The sequence below is a fragment of the Lycium ferocissimum genome, chromosome 4, assembly GCF_029784015.1.
Source record: "Lycium ferocissimum isolate CSIRO_LF1 chromosome 4, AGI_CSIRO_Lferr_CH_V1, whole genome shotgun sequence".
NCBI lineage: Eukaryota > Viridiplantae > Streptophyta > Magnoliopsida > Solanales > Solanaceae > Lycium > Lycium ferocissimum.
The window spans coordinates 27,319,129-27,337,388 of NC_081345.1; the positions used below are offsets into that span (position 1 = coordinate 27,319,129).

At 35.1% G+C, this 18,260-nt stretch overlaps 1 protein-coding gene across 1 annotated transcript; it reads right to left on the reverse strand.

Annotated features, from left to right (window-relative positions):
- Nucleotides 1-5,635: 5,635 nt before the first annotated feature.
- LOC132054521 (beta-amyrin 6-beta-monooxygenase-like) lies at nucleotides 5,636-9,404 on the reverse strand. Its single transcript, XM_059446511.1, has 3 exons — nucleotides 8,410-9,404; nucleotides 6,765-6,952; nucleotides 5,636-6,065 (listed from the first exon to the last, which is right to left on the reverse strand). Exons 1-3 carry the CDS (start codon nucleotides 9,359-9,361, stop codon nucleotides 5,766-5,768), a joined length of 1,440 nt encoding a protein of 479 aa, XP_059302494.1. The 5' UTR covers nucleotides 9,362-9,404; the 3' UTR covers nucleotides 5,636-5,765.
- Nucleotides 9,405-18,260: the final 8,856 nt, after the last annotated feature.

Below are 18,260 nucleotides of genomic sequence, written 5' to 3' on the forward strand. Positions count from 1 at the left end.
ATAGTTCAGGTAGAAAACTCCCCGAAAAGTGATAGCTCATTTGTGATTTTGACCATTAACTCTAAAATAAAAGGTCATATTGATGTTTTAATTACGTATGTCGATAAGGAAGGTTCAAAAATTATTGGTCTGTGACGGGTGGAGGCCAATCCCACTTTTCTTAGCCATCTAAAAGAACCCAAGCTTACTCTGTTTTTGAATACTGGTAGTAACTGTTATGTTGGTGAATATACCGATAAATTACAATTGAAAAACAAAATGAAAAAATGAAGAAAAAAGTAAATAAATATTCTTCAGGCTGAGACGTGGATATCTCGCTCTCTTTAAGGAGATTCAAGCCCACTGCGGTATAATGTTCACTGGTCCAGCAGTATAACTTTGACTTGTCCCCTCTAGGATACAACAGCCCGTCAACGTCATGTGACTCAAACAATTTTGGACAAGATGTTGAGTCCAAAGCTCCACCAAAAAGAACATCTTAGAGGCGGATCCAGGATTTAAACTCTATGAGTTCAATCTTAAGATTGTTAGTATAATTTTAAAAGTTATGGGTTCATGTCTACTATTTATTGCAGTTTTAATAAAATTTTACACATAAATTTATGCTCCGCGTCGAAAGTTGGGGGTTCAATGGAACCCCCACCTAGCAAACTAGATCTGCCAATGCCTTCCTTCAACATAAAATTACTCTCTTTTAGAGTGACTAAGTTGGAAACTTAGATTATTTTCTCTCTCAACTCTCTCTTCCACTACTCCAATGTATATTTTCTACCCAAAGTTAAGGGTGACTTCTATTTATAGGAGAAGAAAGTCATCCTTATAATGAATTGGATGATAAGTATGGTTTAGTGGGATATTAAATTGGTAATAATATGAAGAATATGGGTGAATAAAAGGTTAGTGGTTACAAATGTTACAAAAGAAATAATTGCCATTATCTTGCTCTAATGGCCATTAACATGAGAGGAGTTACAAGGCAAAATAATGGCCACATTCAACCATTCTCAACGTTAGAAATGAATCCACTTCAGCCACTTTTATGGTCACCAACGTGTAGGAGTAATAAGGCAATTTAACAATAATATTTTGCCATATTAAAATGCTCTTTAACCCAACAATTCCCCACTCATTTTAATATTGAACTAAGAGAGTTATCGCCAATTTAGTTGAAGGGAGACTATTATACATAATGAAGGTGTGCTCTGCATTGAACCTCCACTTAGTAAAATAGTAATCCCTACTCCAGAGTGAGTAGTGTGCTCCGCATTGAACTATGACTGCTGCTTACACATACTAATCAAGGTGTTGACATGAACTTTTATAGCCAGCACATTACGGCCTTATGCTATCCCGGTTTTCATGAGTGCTTTTGAGAACGAGCCCAATTCTCATAGGAAGCGGCCTGCCTTCACACTCACATAGGTGAAATTTGTCAAGGATGCTCCTATAATTTTGGCACCATCCTCATACGAGCTACAGATTTTCATTAAGAGTTCATAGACTCAACCTCCACAAATCATTACAGGAAAATGCACTCACGCCATAGGGAGGGAATAAAATAAATATTAGTGCATTTCACATCAAGTCATCATACGATTCGTCTTTCTCATTGAACCTGGTTATAGGATCTCTAGTCCCCAGGTTGGGTTTCCTCATACATGACTTAGAATTTTTCGGGCTTTAATCCGATCCCCCTCGATGTGCTTCAGACCCTCTCTTGCAAAGGCCTTTGTCTATAAATCTGTAAGATTATCACAAATTACACAATCAATATTTATGGTATACCACTTTTCACAAATAATCTCACAGTATTATATGTTCTCCTCATGGGTCTGAATTTATCGTTGTGATAACGGTATTGAACTCTACCAATAATCTTAGTGTTATTAATGAATAAATTTCTCAACCAATCTCTTCTTTATCTTCACTTTTCAAGGACTCTTCAATATTTTTCATCCATCACAAGATTAGGATGACTAACTATTTATAGTTAACAAATCATCCTTGAATTGAATAGGATATGAATGGGTAGTAAAGTAGGTAGATAATGGAGAATTATTACTAAGGGGTTACAAAAGTTACAAGACATAAAGGGGAAGAATGTGGGTAAGTTAATGTGATAATGGAGAAAAAGTTACAAAGCAATTTAATTTTTTTAATTTAATTTAACAACACCAATTTAGAGCCAAAGATCAATAAATGATCAAACATTGAGGCAAAAATAACATGTGAATTTTTCAAGATTAATACATACACTTTTTAGTAGGTGAAACTAAAGCAATTAGTTCAACCTACATGGTAGAATTAACAATAACAATATTTTTTATTCCAACAAACAGCACCAAATATTCTTATCTGCATCAAAAAAGCCTTTGAGTATAGCTGGATATTTTTTATATAACTAGCCACCAACTTTCTTACCAAGTAAATATACCTGATTTGCTTGTACCTGCTAAGTACTTCTACTGCATACACAATATCAGGCCATGTGCAGTCAGTCACATATTTCATATTTAGGCTAGCATACTCCTTTTTTATTTATCACAATTTTTCACTTTGAATTGGAAATAAATAAACACTTAATCAAATGGAGTTGCAACACATGTACAATCCACAAAATTGTACTTCACAATTTTCTCTACATAATGTGACTGATAAGAAAAGTTTGATCACATGTTTTTATATTTTTCATTCCAAGAATGATATTTGCCTCTCTCAAATTTCTCACGTCATACTGGCTGCTACACATATTTTTAAGGAGATTCATGTTTGTTACCGTTTGAAGCAATTTATTTTTTTAATTTAATTTAACAGCACCAATTTAGAGCCAAAGATCAACAAATGATCAAACATTGAGGCAAAAATAACATGTGAATTTTTGCCCACTGCGATATAATCTTCACCGGTCCAGCAGTATAACTTTGACTTATCCCCTCCAGGATACAACAGCCGTCAACGTCGTGTGACTCAAACAATTCTGGACAAGATGTTGAGTCCAAAGCTCCACCAAAAAGAACACCTTCCTTTAACATAAAATTACTCTCTTTTATAGTGACTAAGTTGGAAACTTAGATTATTTTCTTTCTCTCAACTCTTTCTTCCACTACTCCAATGTATATTTTCTACCCACCACAAAGTTAAGGGTGACTTCTATTTACAGGAGAAGAAAGTCATCCTTATAATGAATTGGATGATAAGTATGATTTAGTGGGATATTAAATTGGTAATAATATGAAGAAGGCCAAAGTCATAGATAGACCCTCAAACTTGTCCATATTTTTTCCTGACCTAAACGCGTACCATCTGAACCCTCCAAGACAACGTTTACTGTGCCATTTAAACACAAAATAAATATGCAGCAACACACAAATGGTGCGTGTAATTCACACGCAAAAATAACAAATAAGATAGAGCCACGTGGATTTTAGCTTTAAAAAAAATAAAATAAAAGGATTTTACAAAAAAAAAAAAAAAAGTAAAAACAAAAAGTCATCTTCTTCAGCGCCCCCCCCCCCGACCGAATCTCCTCTTCTTCAAACCCCGCACCCCTCTCTCTTCTTCAAACCCCGACCGCAAAATTTTCTAAAAAATAAAATGAGAACAAACACGTAAAAATCAACGGATTTGATCTTAGAAGTGGATGCTTTAAGGTTTTTCTCCGAAATGGCCATCCTAAATGACTAAATGTCATCGGAAACTAATTACATTGCAAGTATTCTGAATTTCTTGACTCAAAAAATAAAATTATCACTATGAATTACTAATTTTTTATCTCCATAATTTGTGAACTTTTAGCTGGCAGATGTTAAGTAATTCATTTAGATACCAAATTATAATTATAAACTACTAATAGAAAACAAAGAAACAAAAAAAAACGTGGCATTAGGAACCAATTTGGAGAAAAAATCGGTAGATAATTAATAATAATAATAATAATAATAATAATAATAATAATAATAATAATAATAATAATAATCGTTAGATCTGCTGAATCTAACCAAATTGACTAAAATAAGTAAAGAGGTGTGTTTGGATGAAGGGTTTTTTTTGTGTGTTTATTTCAAAGGACTATTGATTTTTTTGGTCCATTAATGGAGAAATCATGGACATTTTCTGTTGGAGAAGATGAAGGGGAGAGAGAGAAAAAGTATAATATTCTCATGCCTTTTTCTGTTGACACTTGTCAACTGGGATCCACATTAATAGCATTTGAAATGCTTCTCACGCTCCTTAAAAAAGTGGGCAACACGCACAGTGACATGTGTCTATATAGGCACGAAACGTTGTCTTGGAGGGGTTCGGATAGATGCAATTTCGGTTAAAGAGGGTCCAAATGAAAAATATGGACAAGTTTGAGGGTCTATCTATGACTTTGGCCTATGAAGAATATGGGTGAGTAAAAGGTTAATGGTTACAAATGTTACAAAAGAAACAATTGCCATTATCTTGTTCTAATGGCCATTAACGTGAGAGGAGTTACAAGGCAAAATAATGGCCACATTCAACCATTCTCAACGTAAGAAATGAATCCACTTCAGCCACTTTTATGGTCACCAACGTGTAGGAGTAATAAGGCAATTTAACAATAATATTTTGCAATATTAAAATGCTCTTTAACCCAACATGCTATAAATGTAGTTGAATGTATATTTGCTTAACCCTAACTTAAGATTATGTTTATATTTGTGGTTTAATCTCTGCTATGATAGTGGATAAATTTCATACCTATAATCCGCCTAATCCGTCCAAAGTTTAATGGGTTAGACAACATTATTATTGACACGCTTGATGCTCTCTACAAGATGGCATGGCTCTGTTTTTTTCTTTATATTTCAGTATCAGTATTACTGTGAATTTTTTGAGATTATATTACACTGGTGATTTTCATGTGATAGCTGAGATGGGTGATAGACTGAAGATGCAGGTGGCTGAACTACTCCCATCCGTCCCATTTTTACGAAGGTGTTTGACTTGACACAGAGTTTAAGAAAAAAAAAATACTTTGAAACTTATGGTTCAAAATAAACTATAGGTATTTGTGTGACGATAAATCAATTTATTAAGAGTAAAATTGACAATTTGAATTCAAGTTTTTACTAAATATAGAAAGATATCATTTTTTTAACTGATTAAAAGAAAAAACAGTGTCACATAAATTAGTACGAGGGAGTAGTATATTTAATTGATTGAAAATGATCACTATGAAGATGATTACCGAAAAAAAAAAAAAAAAAAACTATACCTTTCTGCATTTGGTGCAATCTTCCAAGAAATAAAAATTGCATAGTGTTGTAATGCTGTTACTTTTACTTTATGTTCTTTTTAATTTTCTACTGCTGTGTTTTAATTTTCTAATGGTGTTCTTTATATTTCTGTATTACCCAAACGATCCCATCTTTAATATGCATTTTGGTACAAATGGTGTTCTTATGGACATACTTCATGCCTGTAGCAAATTTTTTTCTCATGAGGGCTTTTTGTTGTTGTTGCTTTGGCAAATATAGTAAAGTTTTTAGCAAAATGTACATGTTCAGAAATCCCAATAGTAGTGCCAATCATTGACTATTGGCAAATATAATGCAATCATTCACTGTAAATTTATAACATAAAAACTATAAAGAAAAAACTTTGAGATAAATTAATTTTATAGGCCTCGAATTAATCCTTTTTGAATGAAGTCAAGAATAATCCAAGGGATACATCAATATTCAATATAAAAGGATATTCTAACTTAATTACCTTTTCCCCCATTTAAAAAGAGACATTTAATTTCCATAGGGTTGAATCCTAACAGGGAGGCCATTGGCAGGAACAGGTGAAGCTTGGTAAATAATCTCTTCATTTGGAACCAATTTCTCTAACTTGAATTTGGTGACCACATTATGCATAAACACTAGAATTTCCAATCTTGCATACTCTTTTCCTGGACACATTTTTGGTCCTCCTCCAAATGGTACAAAAGTGTATGGTGCTGGCCCACTCCCTTCAAATCTACAGGGGTCAAACTTTTCTGGCTCTGGAAAATATTTTGGATTTGTGTGTGTTGAATACACATTCCAAAATGTCTGTCCATTATAAAATTACATAAATAATTAGGAAAAATATCACTGCAGCCTTATGAAGAAGGATAGACTTGCTATGTTGCTCGAATTCTTCAATAATGTTGTTGGATGTGTGTCAGATCTTCCAAAAGTAGTGCTTTTTTTTGGAGGATTTGACATGGATGGAGGCGATCATTTTTTCCAAGAACAAGAGATAAATGTGTTCTATATGAGGAAAAACATTTTTCAGAAAATGATTTTATTCCTTAAAAAAAAATCTCGGAAAATGCTTTCTGGTGTTCACTTGAAAAGTGAAAACTTATTTTTTTTTTTTAGAAAAGATTTATTGAAGCTAATAATATTAACAAACTAGATAGTGTTTTTGACGTGTTTTTTGAATATTAAAGAATGAAACTATTGGTTTGCACAATAATATGAAGTGAAGAGTTGAGATAAATTGTAAAAGAAAATTACTTTCACAAGTGATGGAAGTCGTCGTTCCCCACCAACCCCACCCCCCCCCCCCAGTCCCCACACACGTGAAAAATGTTTTTGGCAACTAAATATGTCATCAGAAGTTGACTTACTTTCTAATTTCTAGAAATAAATTTTCAAAAAATATTTTTCCTCATACCAAACACAATAAGAATGGAAACTTTTGGTTGACGTATAATTTGACAGGTTATATAATATGGAAAGTAAGTAAATAAGTTACTAAAATACCTTCCATCCTTTTGGGATAGTAAATCCTCCAAATGTGAAGTCAGTAATGGCCTCTCTAAAAGCACCTTGAGCTGGTGGCATTAGCCTTAGTGCTTCACATGCTACATTCCAAGAATACTTCATTTTCTGGATGTCATCCCAATTTAGCAACTCTTCTCCAGCTTTAGACTTTGCAATTTCCATTTGTTCTTTTGCCCCAAAAAAAAAAAAAAAAAAAAAAAGAAGAGAGAGAGAGAGAGAAAAGGAGACCAAAAGGATAAGTAAATCCTTAGAACAGGCGTAGTGCCGGGAATTTAACTTATATTCATTGATAGCATAAATAAAGAATTTTTAAAGGATAGTTAAATCACACCAAATGTGAAGTCTTTTTTGGCCTTCTAAAACCACCTTGACCAGGTTGGCATTAGCCTAAATTATTATTCACATTTTAAGCAAACACACCTCAAATTATTCATTTTGACTGGATCTCACTCTCCATTTTATATAAAAATGTCCTCCAGCTTTTGATTTTGGATAAATAATGTCCAATTGTTCTATTGAAAATTAAAAAAAAAAAAAAAACTAGTGTTTTAAAAAAAAACTGAAAAATAATAATTTTTGTAAAAAAATATCAAAAATTATAGAAAATAAGAAAAAATAGTTTAAAAAATGGAAATTTAAAAAAAAAAAAATAATAAGAAAACTGATTATTTAGTTTTCATTTTTTTTAAATCAACTTTTCCATTTTTGAAATCATTTTTTTTCTGATTTTCTAAATTTTTTGATATTTTTTTACAATTTTTTTTTTAAATCCAGATTTTTTTTTAAAAAAAATGCTGATTTTTTTTTTTTTTAAAAAATACAGTTTTTTCTTTATAAAAAATATTATTTTTTAATTTCCATGTAATGACAACATTACTTATGCCAGTGGATAATTTTTTTCAAAATTTACGCAATTATAGCAAGTTAAATAAAAAACATTTAGTTTATTTTGTAAATATAGCATAGTTAAATTAAAAAAAAATAGTTTAAAAAGGAGTTTAAGTCATGAACTGATAAAAGATATGTACCATATATAATTATGTCACTTAAAAGATCATACAAATAATATAGCAAGTTAAATAAAAAAGGAGTTCAAGTTCATGAACTGATAAAAAATATTTATATACATGTCACTTAAAAGATGCCTAGAAATAAATTTTTTTCTTATGCATTACTTGGTAACTTCATAAAAAAAGGTAACTAACTTGCTTTCACATGCAAAATTACACTGTCACTGCTATAAAATCTTTACAACAGTGAACTATATACAATGAAATTTTTATATATATATATATCATTCATCAATGTAATTTAACATATTATAATGAGTTACTTACCATTTATTCTAAGTTACCAATCAATTACACAACAAGAAACTTGAATTACCAACAATAAAATTGGTGGTAAATTAGTTAGCAAGCGATTACCAACGAATTTAGATATATTGCCAAAAAGGCTTGTTGGTAATATTTACCAACAGATTTGAGTCAGTTAGAGCTACCTGTAATTGTATTTTAAGTTGTCAAAAAAAAAAATTGTATTTTAAGTGATCTAATTGTCACACAATCTAATGCATAAAACTAATTAATTATAAACTCATAACAAAAAACCATAAAAGAATTACCTTTATAAACCTCATTAAAAATTTTAGGGAGCTCAGCAAGATATTTCAATACAAAAGTAATTGCACCACTTGTAGTATGATAGCTTGCAGTTAGCAATCCCATAATAATGTTGCAAATATCTGCATCATTCATCAATTGTCCATTTTCATCACTAGAACTCATAAGTCGAGACAACAAGTCATTGTAACTTTTCTCATAATTCTTTTTCTCCATTGTCTCCTTCTTCCTCTCCCTAATAACCCTCAAAAACTCTTCACGAGCCATTTTTCCACCTTTTATCGCTCGATTATAAGGCGTACCGGGAAAATTTATGGGCACGGAGTACATCCCCGACGTGACAAGAACGAAGGGATCCAATAACTTTTTTACGTGTTGAAAATCCTCTATTGATAGGAATAATTTACAAGCTAAGGTGAAAGTATATTTTTTGGCTAGAGGGTAAATTTTGACTTCCTTGAAAGGGAGCCATTCTTGGCTCAAGTGATCGCGAGCCATGGAATCCATAAAAGGGATGAATTGTTTGAGATTTTCGGGTTTGAGGATTTCGTGAAGGAGCACGCGATTTATGATAGCAAATCTTTTGACAGTATTTTGGGATTGAGTTGGGCACATTAGTGGCTTGGTGAAAGACTGTGGCCACCATGTGCCGAGAAGTTTGTTTTCATTTGAAAACAAGAACTTGTTACCACTTGATCCACAGAAAACGACGATTTTTTCACCTAAGAGGGAGGTTTTAAAGACTTGTGAGGAGTGTTTTTTCATTCTTTCATGGATGAATTTCTCAGGGGATGAAGCCATGTCCATGTTTTCCCCAAGGATTGGCCATCCACTTGAGCCTGGTGGAAGATTTGTGTGTTTGTTGGAGTAATTGCCTTTGAGGATGACGAAGATGAGATAGAGAGAAAAGTAAAGAAGTACAAATGCTAGTGAAAAAAGAAAAAAGGGATCCATTGTTTATCTCAATTTCTCTCTATTTCTTTGAGATAGCATGTCTTCTCATAAAAAAAATATCAAAGGACTATATATATTGGAAGAAGAGACCTCCACCCCACAACAACTTGTTGGGGGTGATGGAGAGTTGGATTGTGTGTGTAATCTAGAGCTTCTATTTTTATTTTTATTTTGGTTTTTAATCAAATAAATATGCTCACGTGGGGCAAGTTCATAAGTAGCTAATTTTGGTATCATTATGAAAAGTATAACTATAGTGTATAAACATTTGCAAGTTTGGCCGCTTTGAGACCAAGGGCATACACGACTGAAGTTGCAAATGTTTGCGTTTGAAGTTTGGCAGCAAAAGTCGGCATATAGTTGTCCCAATACATCTGGGTACTCAAGTGTGACCTATGATTAACAATAACAATAATTACGTCTTAATCCTAAATAAGTTGAGATCAATTATATAAAATTTCTTTGGCCATATGTTGTTGTCCTTAAGATGTAATTGAACTATTTAAAATCAGAGCTGAAAAGTTATCATATATTGGTAAATATAAGGCTTGGTTTTATTTCTCTTGTTACTATATTTTGCAAATATAGATTGAATTGAATAAGGAACAAATTGCACGAACGGCCCTTCAAATGGGCTAGTCTTTAATTTTTGCTCTGCAATCGAACTTAAGCCTATTGGACATAAGTTCTTTAAGGGCATAGAGCATAACTTGTGTGATATTATGATGCGAAAATATATACTTATGCTACGAAAAAGTTGTTTGTTATGAGGGATAAAAATTAAAGACTAGCACAAAATAGGGTAAAGTGCGAATGACCCTGAATAAGTTATACCATGTTGATCTTCCCAAAAAACTTAATGATGTATTGCGATAATTTGTAATCAAATTTATATTCATGTAAGGAATAAACTGGTAGAAATTAATGTAAAGAGGTTAGTATTTTCAGTTTTATCAAAGTCGTTTTGACTTTTCTTACTTCTAAAAGAAAGAAAATGGGCGAAGAAGTGATCTGTATTCTATAATATGGAGCTATATAAGTGTAGTTTTGGTTTCTATGTCCACGGTTTAATTGTGTTTATTTTTTATTTTTTTTGCTTCTAAGCAAGAGCATCATGTCCAGTCACGGATCTAATGTATAACCTATGGATTTATCTGAACCAATAACTTTGACTTAAACTCTAAAAAATTATTAAAGAAACTCACTAAATATAATTATAAATAATAGATCGAACTCAGTATATTCAATTGACTGTGATCGAATTATGAAGTTGAACCCAAATTCAAATTTTGAATCTGCCTCGATTCACAGGGATAATGCCACCAAATTGGCCTAATGTGACATCCCAATCCAGTCAATTTGTATTATGCACACGTTTAAATGTCATTCTACTACAAATATTGAGAAAATACTCAAAATACCCCCCAACGTTTGACCAAAATCCCAACTACACACCTAACCTTTGCGTTGGTCCTATTACCCCTCTGAACAAATTTTTTCAGTATTAAAATGCCCTTTTTTTGCTGATGTGGACAAGAACGTGAATACACCGCTCGCAAATGGCGCGTTATAGCCTTTAAAAAACAACATCTCGACGTGTTTTGGAGCGCTAAATGCCACATAGATGCCACATAGATAAATTTAAACTCCCTCCATTTTTACACCCAAACGGCTACTTCATATTCTTCTTCACCCCATTTAATACCCATCTCCATTTTTTGTCAAAAAAGTAAACAACTTCATAACTTCAACCACTCCAATCGTTATAGCTCCAAAAATCAACACCTTAATCGCTCCAATAGTTGGAAAGAGGTTCGTTAGTTAGGGTTTATTTCTCATTTATTTCTCTTTAAATTGGTTCATGTGAAATTTATTGTTTTAAATTTCTTGAGTAATTCTTGCTCATATTTAGTCATTTTTCATTTCTTAGGGTTTGTTATGGAAAAAATTGACCTTGGTCGATTGTGTATAGATGAGAGTGATCCTATGCTTAGAACCGTGGTCCAATGTCAACACGGGAATTTGTTGCAAATGCAAACTTCTTGGTCTAAAAACAACCCCGGAAGAAGATACACGTCTTGTCCCTATTATGGTGTATGTTCTTGCTCCTATTTTTTGATTTATTGAAAAATTAAATTTGTAAAATTATGCTCTGTTTTGCTATTTTCAGGCTCAGAAATGCAAGTTTTTTTCGTTGGAGGGACAGAGATGAAGTTGATCCAAGATCAAAATTTATCCTCCCAAAATTGGTTAACAAAATTAGAGATTTAGAGAAGGAATTGGTGCAATATTAGAGTTTGAAGATGGAATTGGATGAGATCACTACTAATGATAATAATTCGGTTAGTGTTGACATGGGTTTGGTCGAGGTTGATGGACCAAAAAAAGAAGACACAAGGAAGACTAAAGAGGGTAGGTTCCATAGGAATTTCGTTTTTTGTTTTGTTGTTTGTGTTGTTGTTGTGTTCATAAGTTTTGTATTCCGTAGTGGAAATTCAAACAATGGAAAAATCAAATTGCCATAGATAGTGGTAGTGGTGGTAGTGTCTCGGCTATGTTATGTTTTGTTTGCCTTTTCTTATGGCAAATTTTGTAACATATACATCTATTTTATCATGTATGAATGAAGAAGTTTGATGTTAAGGTGTTTTGAAGTTTTTATCCGAAATTAAAATCAAAATCACATCCACATAACATTAATCATTGTCTTAATCAAAATAGTAGCATACATGGAGATGTTAAACATAGACAATTAAATAATAGAGATCTACTAATCAATATTTATGATCTCTATCTCTTTTTTAAATACATGAAACCCTATGCCATCTCCACACTCACATTTACGCACCCAAATCTCTAGTGCGTCTTCCTCTTTCAAACCTTTTGAATCTATAAATGCCTTCCACCCTTGGCATAAACGAGCTTTTTTTCCAATTCTGAACGTCATCTTGTGAACGGTGTCATCTTGATACTTTAACACGGTATGCGTTGTTCTCGTTGGAAAAATGTCATGATGTTCATGTCGAAGTATCTTCAATAAACAAAAAAGAAATTTTACATCATCGGTTTTCACGTAAATCAAATAATAATAACAAATATAAAAAAAAAAAAACTTACAAAATCATCGGTTTGCACGTAAGAACGGGTTAACTTTTTCAGAAAGAAAGCTAGCATCTTCTTTTGGTATGATGTAGATGTTATATGTTGTTGTGTTTGTTGTGCTTGCTGCTGGTATGTTGTTGTGTTTGTTGTGCTTGCTGCTGGTTGCACGTTGATGTTGTTGTTGTAGTTTAGTGTAGTGAATGTGTGATATGGTGTGTGTGTATGTTGTGTTATATAGATGGGTTACAACCGAATTAATAGGCCATTTAATGGTCCTTAACCATGTTAGATTTAGTGCCATTTAATGGTCCTTGACCATGTCGGATTTAGTGCCTTGAATAACCTTTGTTGACCATATTAAATTCATGCCCTTTGCTGAATTTGTACACGTTTAACAGCTATGTCAAGCTGAAATGGAATTGGAACATGTTAAACAGCTATGTACTGTAATGTTGTTTTGATTAAACGAACAAGACAAAATACTAAAATGTCAATCCATAAATGTGTACATTTAAGAACTGTAGGGACAGTTTTCATCATAATTAGATTTTCCATGGTCATTTGGTGAACAGGTGCTTTCTTGGCTTGGGTTTGCTGATTTAGCTCTACCTTTTGTCATTTTCTCCTGTATCTCTTGTAGTTTCCTGGTTGTGATTGCTTCATTTCCTCTCCATTTGCACTTGGCTTGTAGCCAATGTCACCAGTTACCTCAGCTGATCTGGTCACCTTTGCTTTACTAGTTGACACAATCCTGCTGCTTGATATGCCAGGCTGTTCACACAAATAATAACAAGGAGTTAGTAATGGAAACAACACATAAAATAACACTTAGTAATGGAAACAACACATAAAATAACACTTAGTAATGGAAACAACACATAAAAGAACACTTGTGCTTATTAAGGCACTCACATTAACAGCTTTGAACCCATTTTCTACCTGGAAAACACCCATTCCCATTACTCTATTCCTTTTATATGGTGCACTAGTGCTACTTCCTCTTCCTCTTTTAGCAGTGGGCTGTGCACTAGTTGCTGCAGGGGCAGAACATGAAACATGAACTTCAGCTGGTGTAGGATTATTTCCTACTGCTTGGGCAGTTTTCCTAGGTCTTCCTCTTGGCCTCTTTTCAACGTGTACTAGTTTTGTTGGTGGTTTCTTTGGTCTCCCCATGACCTTGCTTGAAGATGGTGGTTGTGATGTGTTGGCCTTCCCCTGCTAGAACTTGCCGGTTCCGTCCATGCCGCCGAGTCTTTTTTGGACACCCTCTCTCTGTTGTGGCCTCTATTATGGCGATTACAAGTCATGGCCATTCCGGTTCTTGGCATCTTCCCTGACTTTGGAATTTCACCCGCTCCTTCCTTACGGCCTTTTGAGGCTTACCGGCATGCTTTTTATGTCTGGTGGAGCCACACTAGGGTGGGTAGAGACAAGCACATTTCTATGTTTGTGATCGGTTGAAGAACATGCTCATATGTTCTTATGTAAGTCTCTTTGCTTTGTAGCAATGGTCAATGTAGCCAAATGGATCATACCTTTTGAATCGAATTGCGGCTAAAGCATGTGCACATGGAATGCCTTTTAGCCGCCACACCCTACGCCATTGCCTTCTAGAAATATCCATAGTGTGTTGACATAGTCCTTCCCTAATTTCAAAACCAGCAACTCCATTAAACTCAATGTTACATTGCATTTAAAGTGTAGCATTTTCCTCTAACACCTTCGTATACATTGGAGAGTAGCTACATCCCCAAGTGTTTACAAACTCCCTCAATGTTCCAATCCTTGCCATCATTTTCACCCTAATCTCCTCAAGCATTGTTATTATAGTTTTGTGCCTACCAGTTAACCAATAAACAAACAGTCATATTGTTATCTACAAACAGTTTGTAAAAACAAACACACAGCAAGGTAAATATGCATTACTCATACCTGGCAGCCAAGATCCAAGCATTAAAACACTCGACCATATTGTTATCTACGAATCTATTTTTACATTAGTGTTGAAGTAGACCTTACACCAATAATCTATGTTGTAATACATCAGTTTGTCCATCATTTTCGTTGGACCAAGCAACTTCATCTGCTCAATATTTCTCCTTAGTTGAGACTCAAAGGTGCTTTTGGCAATTCTCCAAAACTAGCCCTCTCCAGTCTTTGCTGAAGTTAGCCAAGATGTGCCTAGCACACTTTCTGTGTTCAACAGCAGGTAAAAGATCTTGAATAGCAACAAATAGTCCCTGAAACAGTAACAGTTAGTATAGATGAATACACATGAGTTTTCATGAAAAAAAATTGCAACAAAAATCAAGGAAACATACCTTCTGCATATCTGTTATCAATGTTAAATCTGTCCCATCTCCAAGTGCCAAATCTTCCTTCAAAATTCTGATAAACCAAGTCCAAGTGCTCTTGTTTTCATACTCCACCACAGCCCATGCCAGAGGCAACATTTGGTTATTACCATCTTTACACACAACCTACCAACAACCGTCCTCTACAAACCCCTTTCGTAAAATAACCATCTAAACCAATACATTTTCTACGAAAGGTCTTTGAAATGCTTTCTTCAATGCATCAAAACGGATATAAAAGCTCGAAAAACAGGCCTACTATCGCATTTGGTTCGGAAGTTTAACTACACAAGTGGAACCAGGATTGGTCCTTAACAATTCATCCGTAGTCAGGATTTTTCCAAACTCCCGAATGTGATCTCCCATGATTTCTTTCGGACTTTTGCTCTTGCTTTTCTAACCGTGGTCTTACCAACATGAAGATTAAACTTTGTCCTAATTAGCTTTTTGCAAATCGAATAACTTTAATGTTTGGTCGCTCGGTTATTCTCTTTCTATAGGTCTCAACAATAAACTTGGCATTACACAAGTAGTTTCTGGTAGTTTGGAGGCAAGTATGCATTGGAATGTAAGTTTTAATTTGAAAATCATCTGTGGTTTTATCAAGCCTAGCATACAATATCCATAGACAACCACCCTTGCACCTCACCCTAACCCTTGTAGGCTCATTCACCCACTTTTCTGCTTTAACCCTTTTCCTAACAAAGATATTTTGTTACCGCTCTCCTAAACTCATCAACATCTTTAAAGACCATACCCAACATATACAACTTTCTTGGCAGTGGGGTCATGAATGATTTTGTTCTTATCATTCTTCCTTCTTGTAAACCTTTGTCTTCTTGGCAGATTTACCTCAACAGATTCAATGTCCTCTTCATCATCCCAACCCTCATCCTCATCTATTTCAAAGCTATCATCAGCAGAACTATCAATGTAAGGTTCATCACCTCCTAACCTACCCTCAAGACTAACCTTACCTGTTGTAGTTTCATCAAATCCTAGATCCACACCAGCTTGACTTGCTGGAACCTCTTCACTATCAGGTTTTGCCCTCTCACTTCTTTTTCTCCTCTGAAATTCAATCCTCCTTTCAGCCCTCAACTTTCTTACCTCATCAGGCTCATCACTTGCATATTCATCCTCACCTTCTCCTTCTATGTCATCTACAGATTGTTCACTATCATCAGTTGAGAAATCAGAACCCCCATCTAAGGAATCAGATCCAACTGGACCTACATCTTGAAGATCTTTATGAACGGCGGTGTAGAAGATGAAGGACTGCATTGTATTTTCGGCGGACTAGCGACAAGTAAAAGAACAATGGGGTGGATTATTTTCAACTGAAGCTGCAGGTGTAGAAGAGGAAGGGCCTGCTGTATTTTCAGCAGTAGTATCAGCACAAGGAAAAGAGGAATGGGGTGCTGTTTCTTCAGGAGCAACAGCAGGTGTAGGATAGGTAGGAGGTGTTTTTTCTGGAACAAAAAAATTTGAAGTAAAAAAGGAATGTGGTGGTGTGTTTTCAGCAGTAGCAGCAAGTGTATAGGAGGTACGAGGTGGTGTTTTTTCACAAGTTTGAGTAGAAAAGGACAAAGGTGTATTAGGACAATTTAAGAGCTCCTCAACAACCCTTTCATTACTACATCTTTCATCAGCCCCTATGTCATCAGCCCCTTTATTAAAAGGGGAACAAGATTCCTCCCTATCCCCATGACTAATATATTCTAATAAAGGTGGGTCAACAACTGCTTCATCAACCATGTGCTTGACAAAAACCTCCACAGTATCTGTCATGACCCAACCCTGTAGGCCGTGACTAGTGCCCGAGCTAGGCACCCAGACACATTCATCAAACTCGAATCACATACAGATAGCTTATGCGTATACAAATATCAGACGCTGTCTCAAATTATCTCAAACTGTCTCAAACACATCTCAAACACAAACATATATATATCAGAAGCCGGCAAGGCTATCAAATGGCGCAACGGCCCAAAACATATACAAACGCAAGCCGACAAGGGGCGCCACGCGTCAATGGGATCGCCCGAACATATATCATACAAACACACATACGAATGAACAGGCCCGACCCACATATACGTCTACATACCTCTAAACGGACCAACGAGAATCATATGACGGGACGGGGCCCCGCCGTACCCCCCCGAACAAACATATACATATGCGCGAACGAATATATACCAAAATGTGGGCTGCTCGGAATAAGGGGAGCACTCCAAACACGGCAAAGGGTATCCTAGAAAAAATTGTCGGCGGATCACCGAAGCGGTGCGTCCGTTTTGGTTAAACGCGGCATGAAACGCAGCCCCCGAAGAAAAGGGGTCGATTCTCATTCGAAATATGTACCGAGTATGCAAAGCGAGAAGATATAGTAAACAAATCCGAGTCATAATCGAAACGGTACGGTAAGTGCATATCCGAATACCAAAATGTTTATTTTCAAAATACAAATCATGCATAGGGCTCGGAAAATATGGTCGCCCGCCCGTCATCGTTATTTTTATAGCCATAACACGAGATAACACCGAAAGTTTCAAATCTCCGTATCCCCGTCACACATCATAACACGGCGATAACGTCATACACAAGATAACACCAAATAAGTGGAACCCGCCCTCATCAGCGAGAGGCTCGGTGAACCATAACACAGCATAACACCGTAGTATAACATAGTGCGCACGACAACATAACCGGCCCGAGACTCGGCGAAAGATACAACAGAATGCACGAGCAGAGTCGTGAGTAACCATATGTATAAAATCATTATCATAGACTCAAAAGATAAGTAAAGTGACCATACTTGGCAATCGGAATGATAGTCAAACCAAATTCTTTCAAAAGTCATCAGGATTACAAAAGGGAGAGTCGCGGGACCCACGGACGGGTGTTGACCCAAGCCGGGCCCGCCTATGGAAAACATACTCATCATACGCCATACAATCTCCTACAAACATATCGAGGCAATCCGAGCCTTTCTGTGAAAGTTACGGTCGTTCGTAGTTACGGAATTCTTTAAAAAAATAAAACTTTTTATGCAACATTTGAAAATCAAATATTCCAAAGTCATAAGGGCCAAGATTTCATCATATCAAGCATACGAATTCCAAGAAACGAATAAGAGTCATAAACATGCTCGGATTGCGAGAATAGAATTTTCTCGAGGCTCGTGTCATAGCCTATTTGTAACTAAGGCATGCCAAAAGAGGGAAGGGTTGAGCTTTACATACCTCGATCGCTCTCAAAGCTAATCAACCTCAAGCTAATGCCACCCTACGCCTCGGGCTCCCCAAGGTCTACACAACGTCAACGGATATCAAATATTAGCTATAGACGTTTAGGCAATTAATTCCAAACTAGCACTTAATTCTACGTAAATTTGGCGAAATCGACTTCCAGTAAATAGGCCAACCCCGAGAATTTAA

Excerpts from the sequence above, each read along its gene's own strand:
- LOC132054521 (XM_059446511.1), bottom strand. The coding sequence starts at position 9,361 with ATGGATCCCTTTTTTCTTTTTTCACTAGCATTTGTACTTCTTTACTTT. Across the intron at positions 6,953-8,409 it reads TTTTAATGAGGTTTATAAAG|AACAAATGGAAATTGCAAAG; the intron begins GTAATTCTTTTA and ends TTGGGGCAAAAG. Across the intron at positions 6,066-6,764 it reads CTATCCCAAAAGGATGGAAG|ACATTTTGGAATGTGTATTC; the intron begins GTATTTTAGTAA and ends TATAATGGACAG.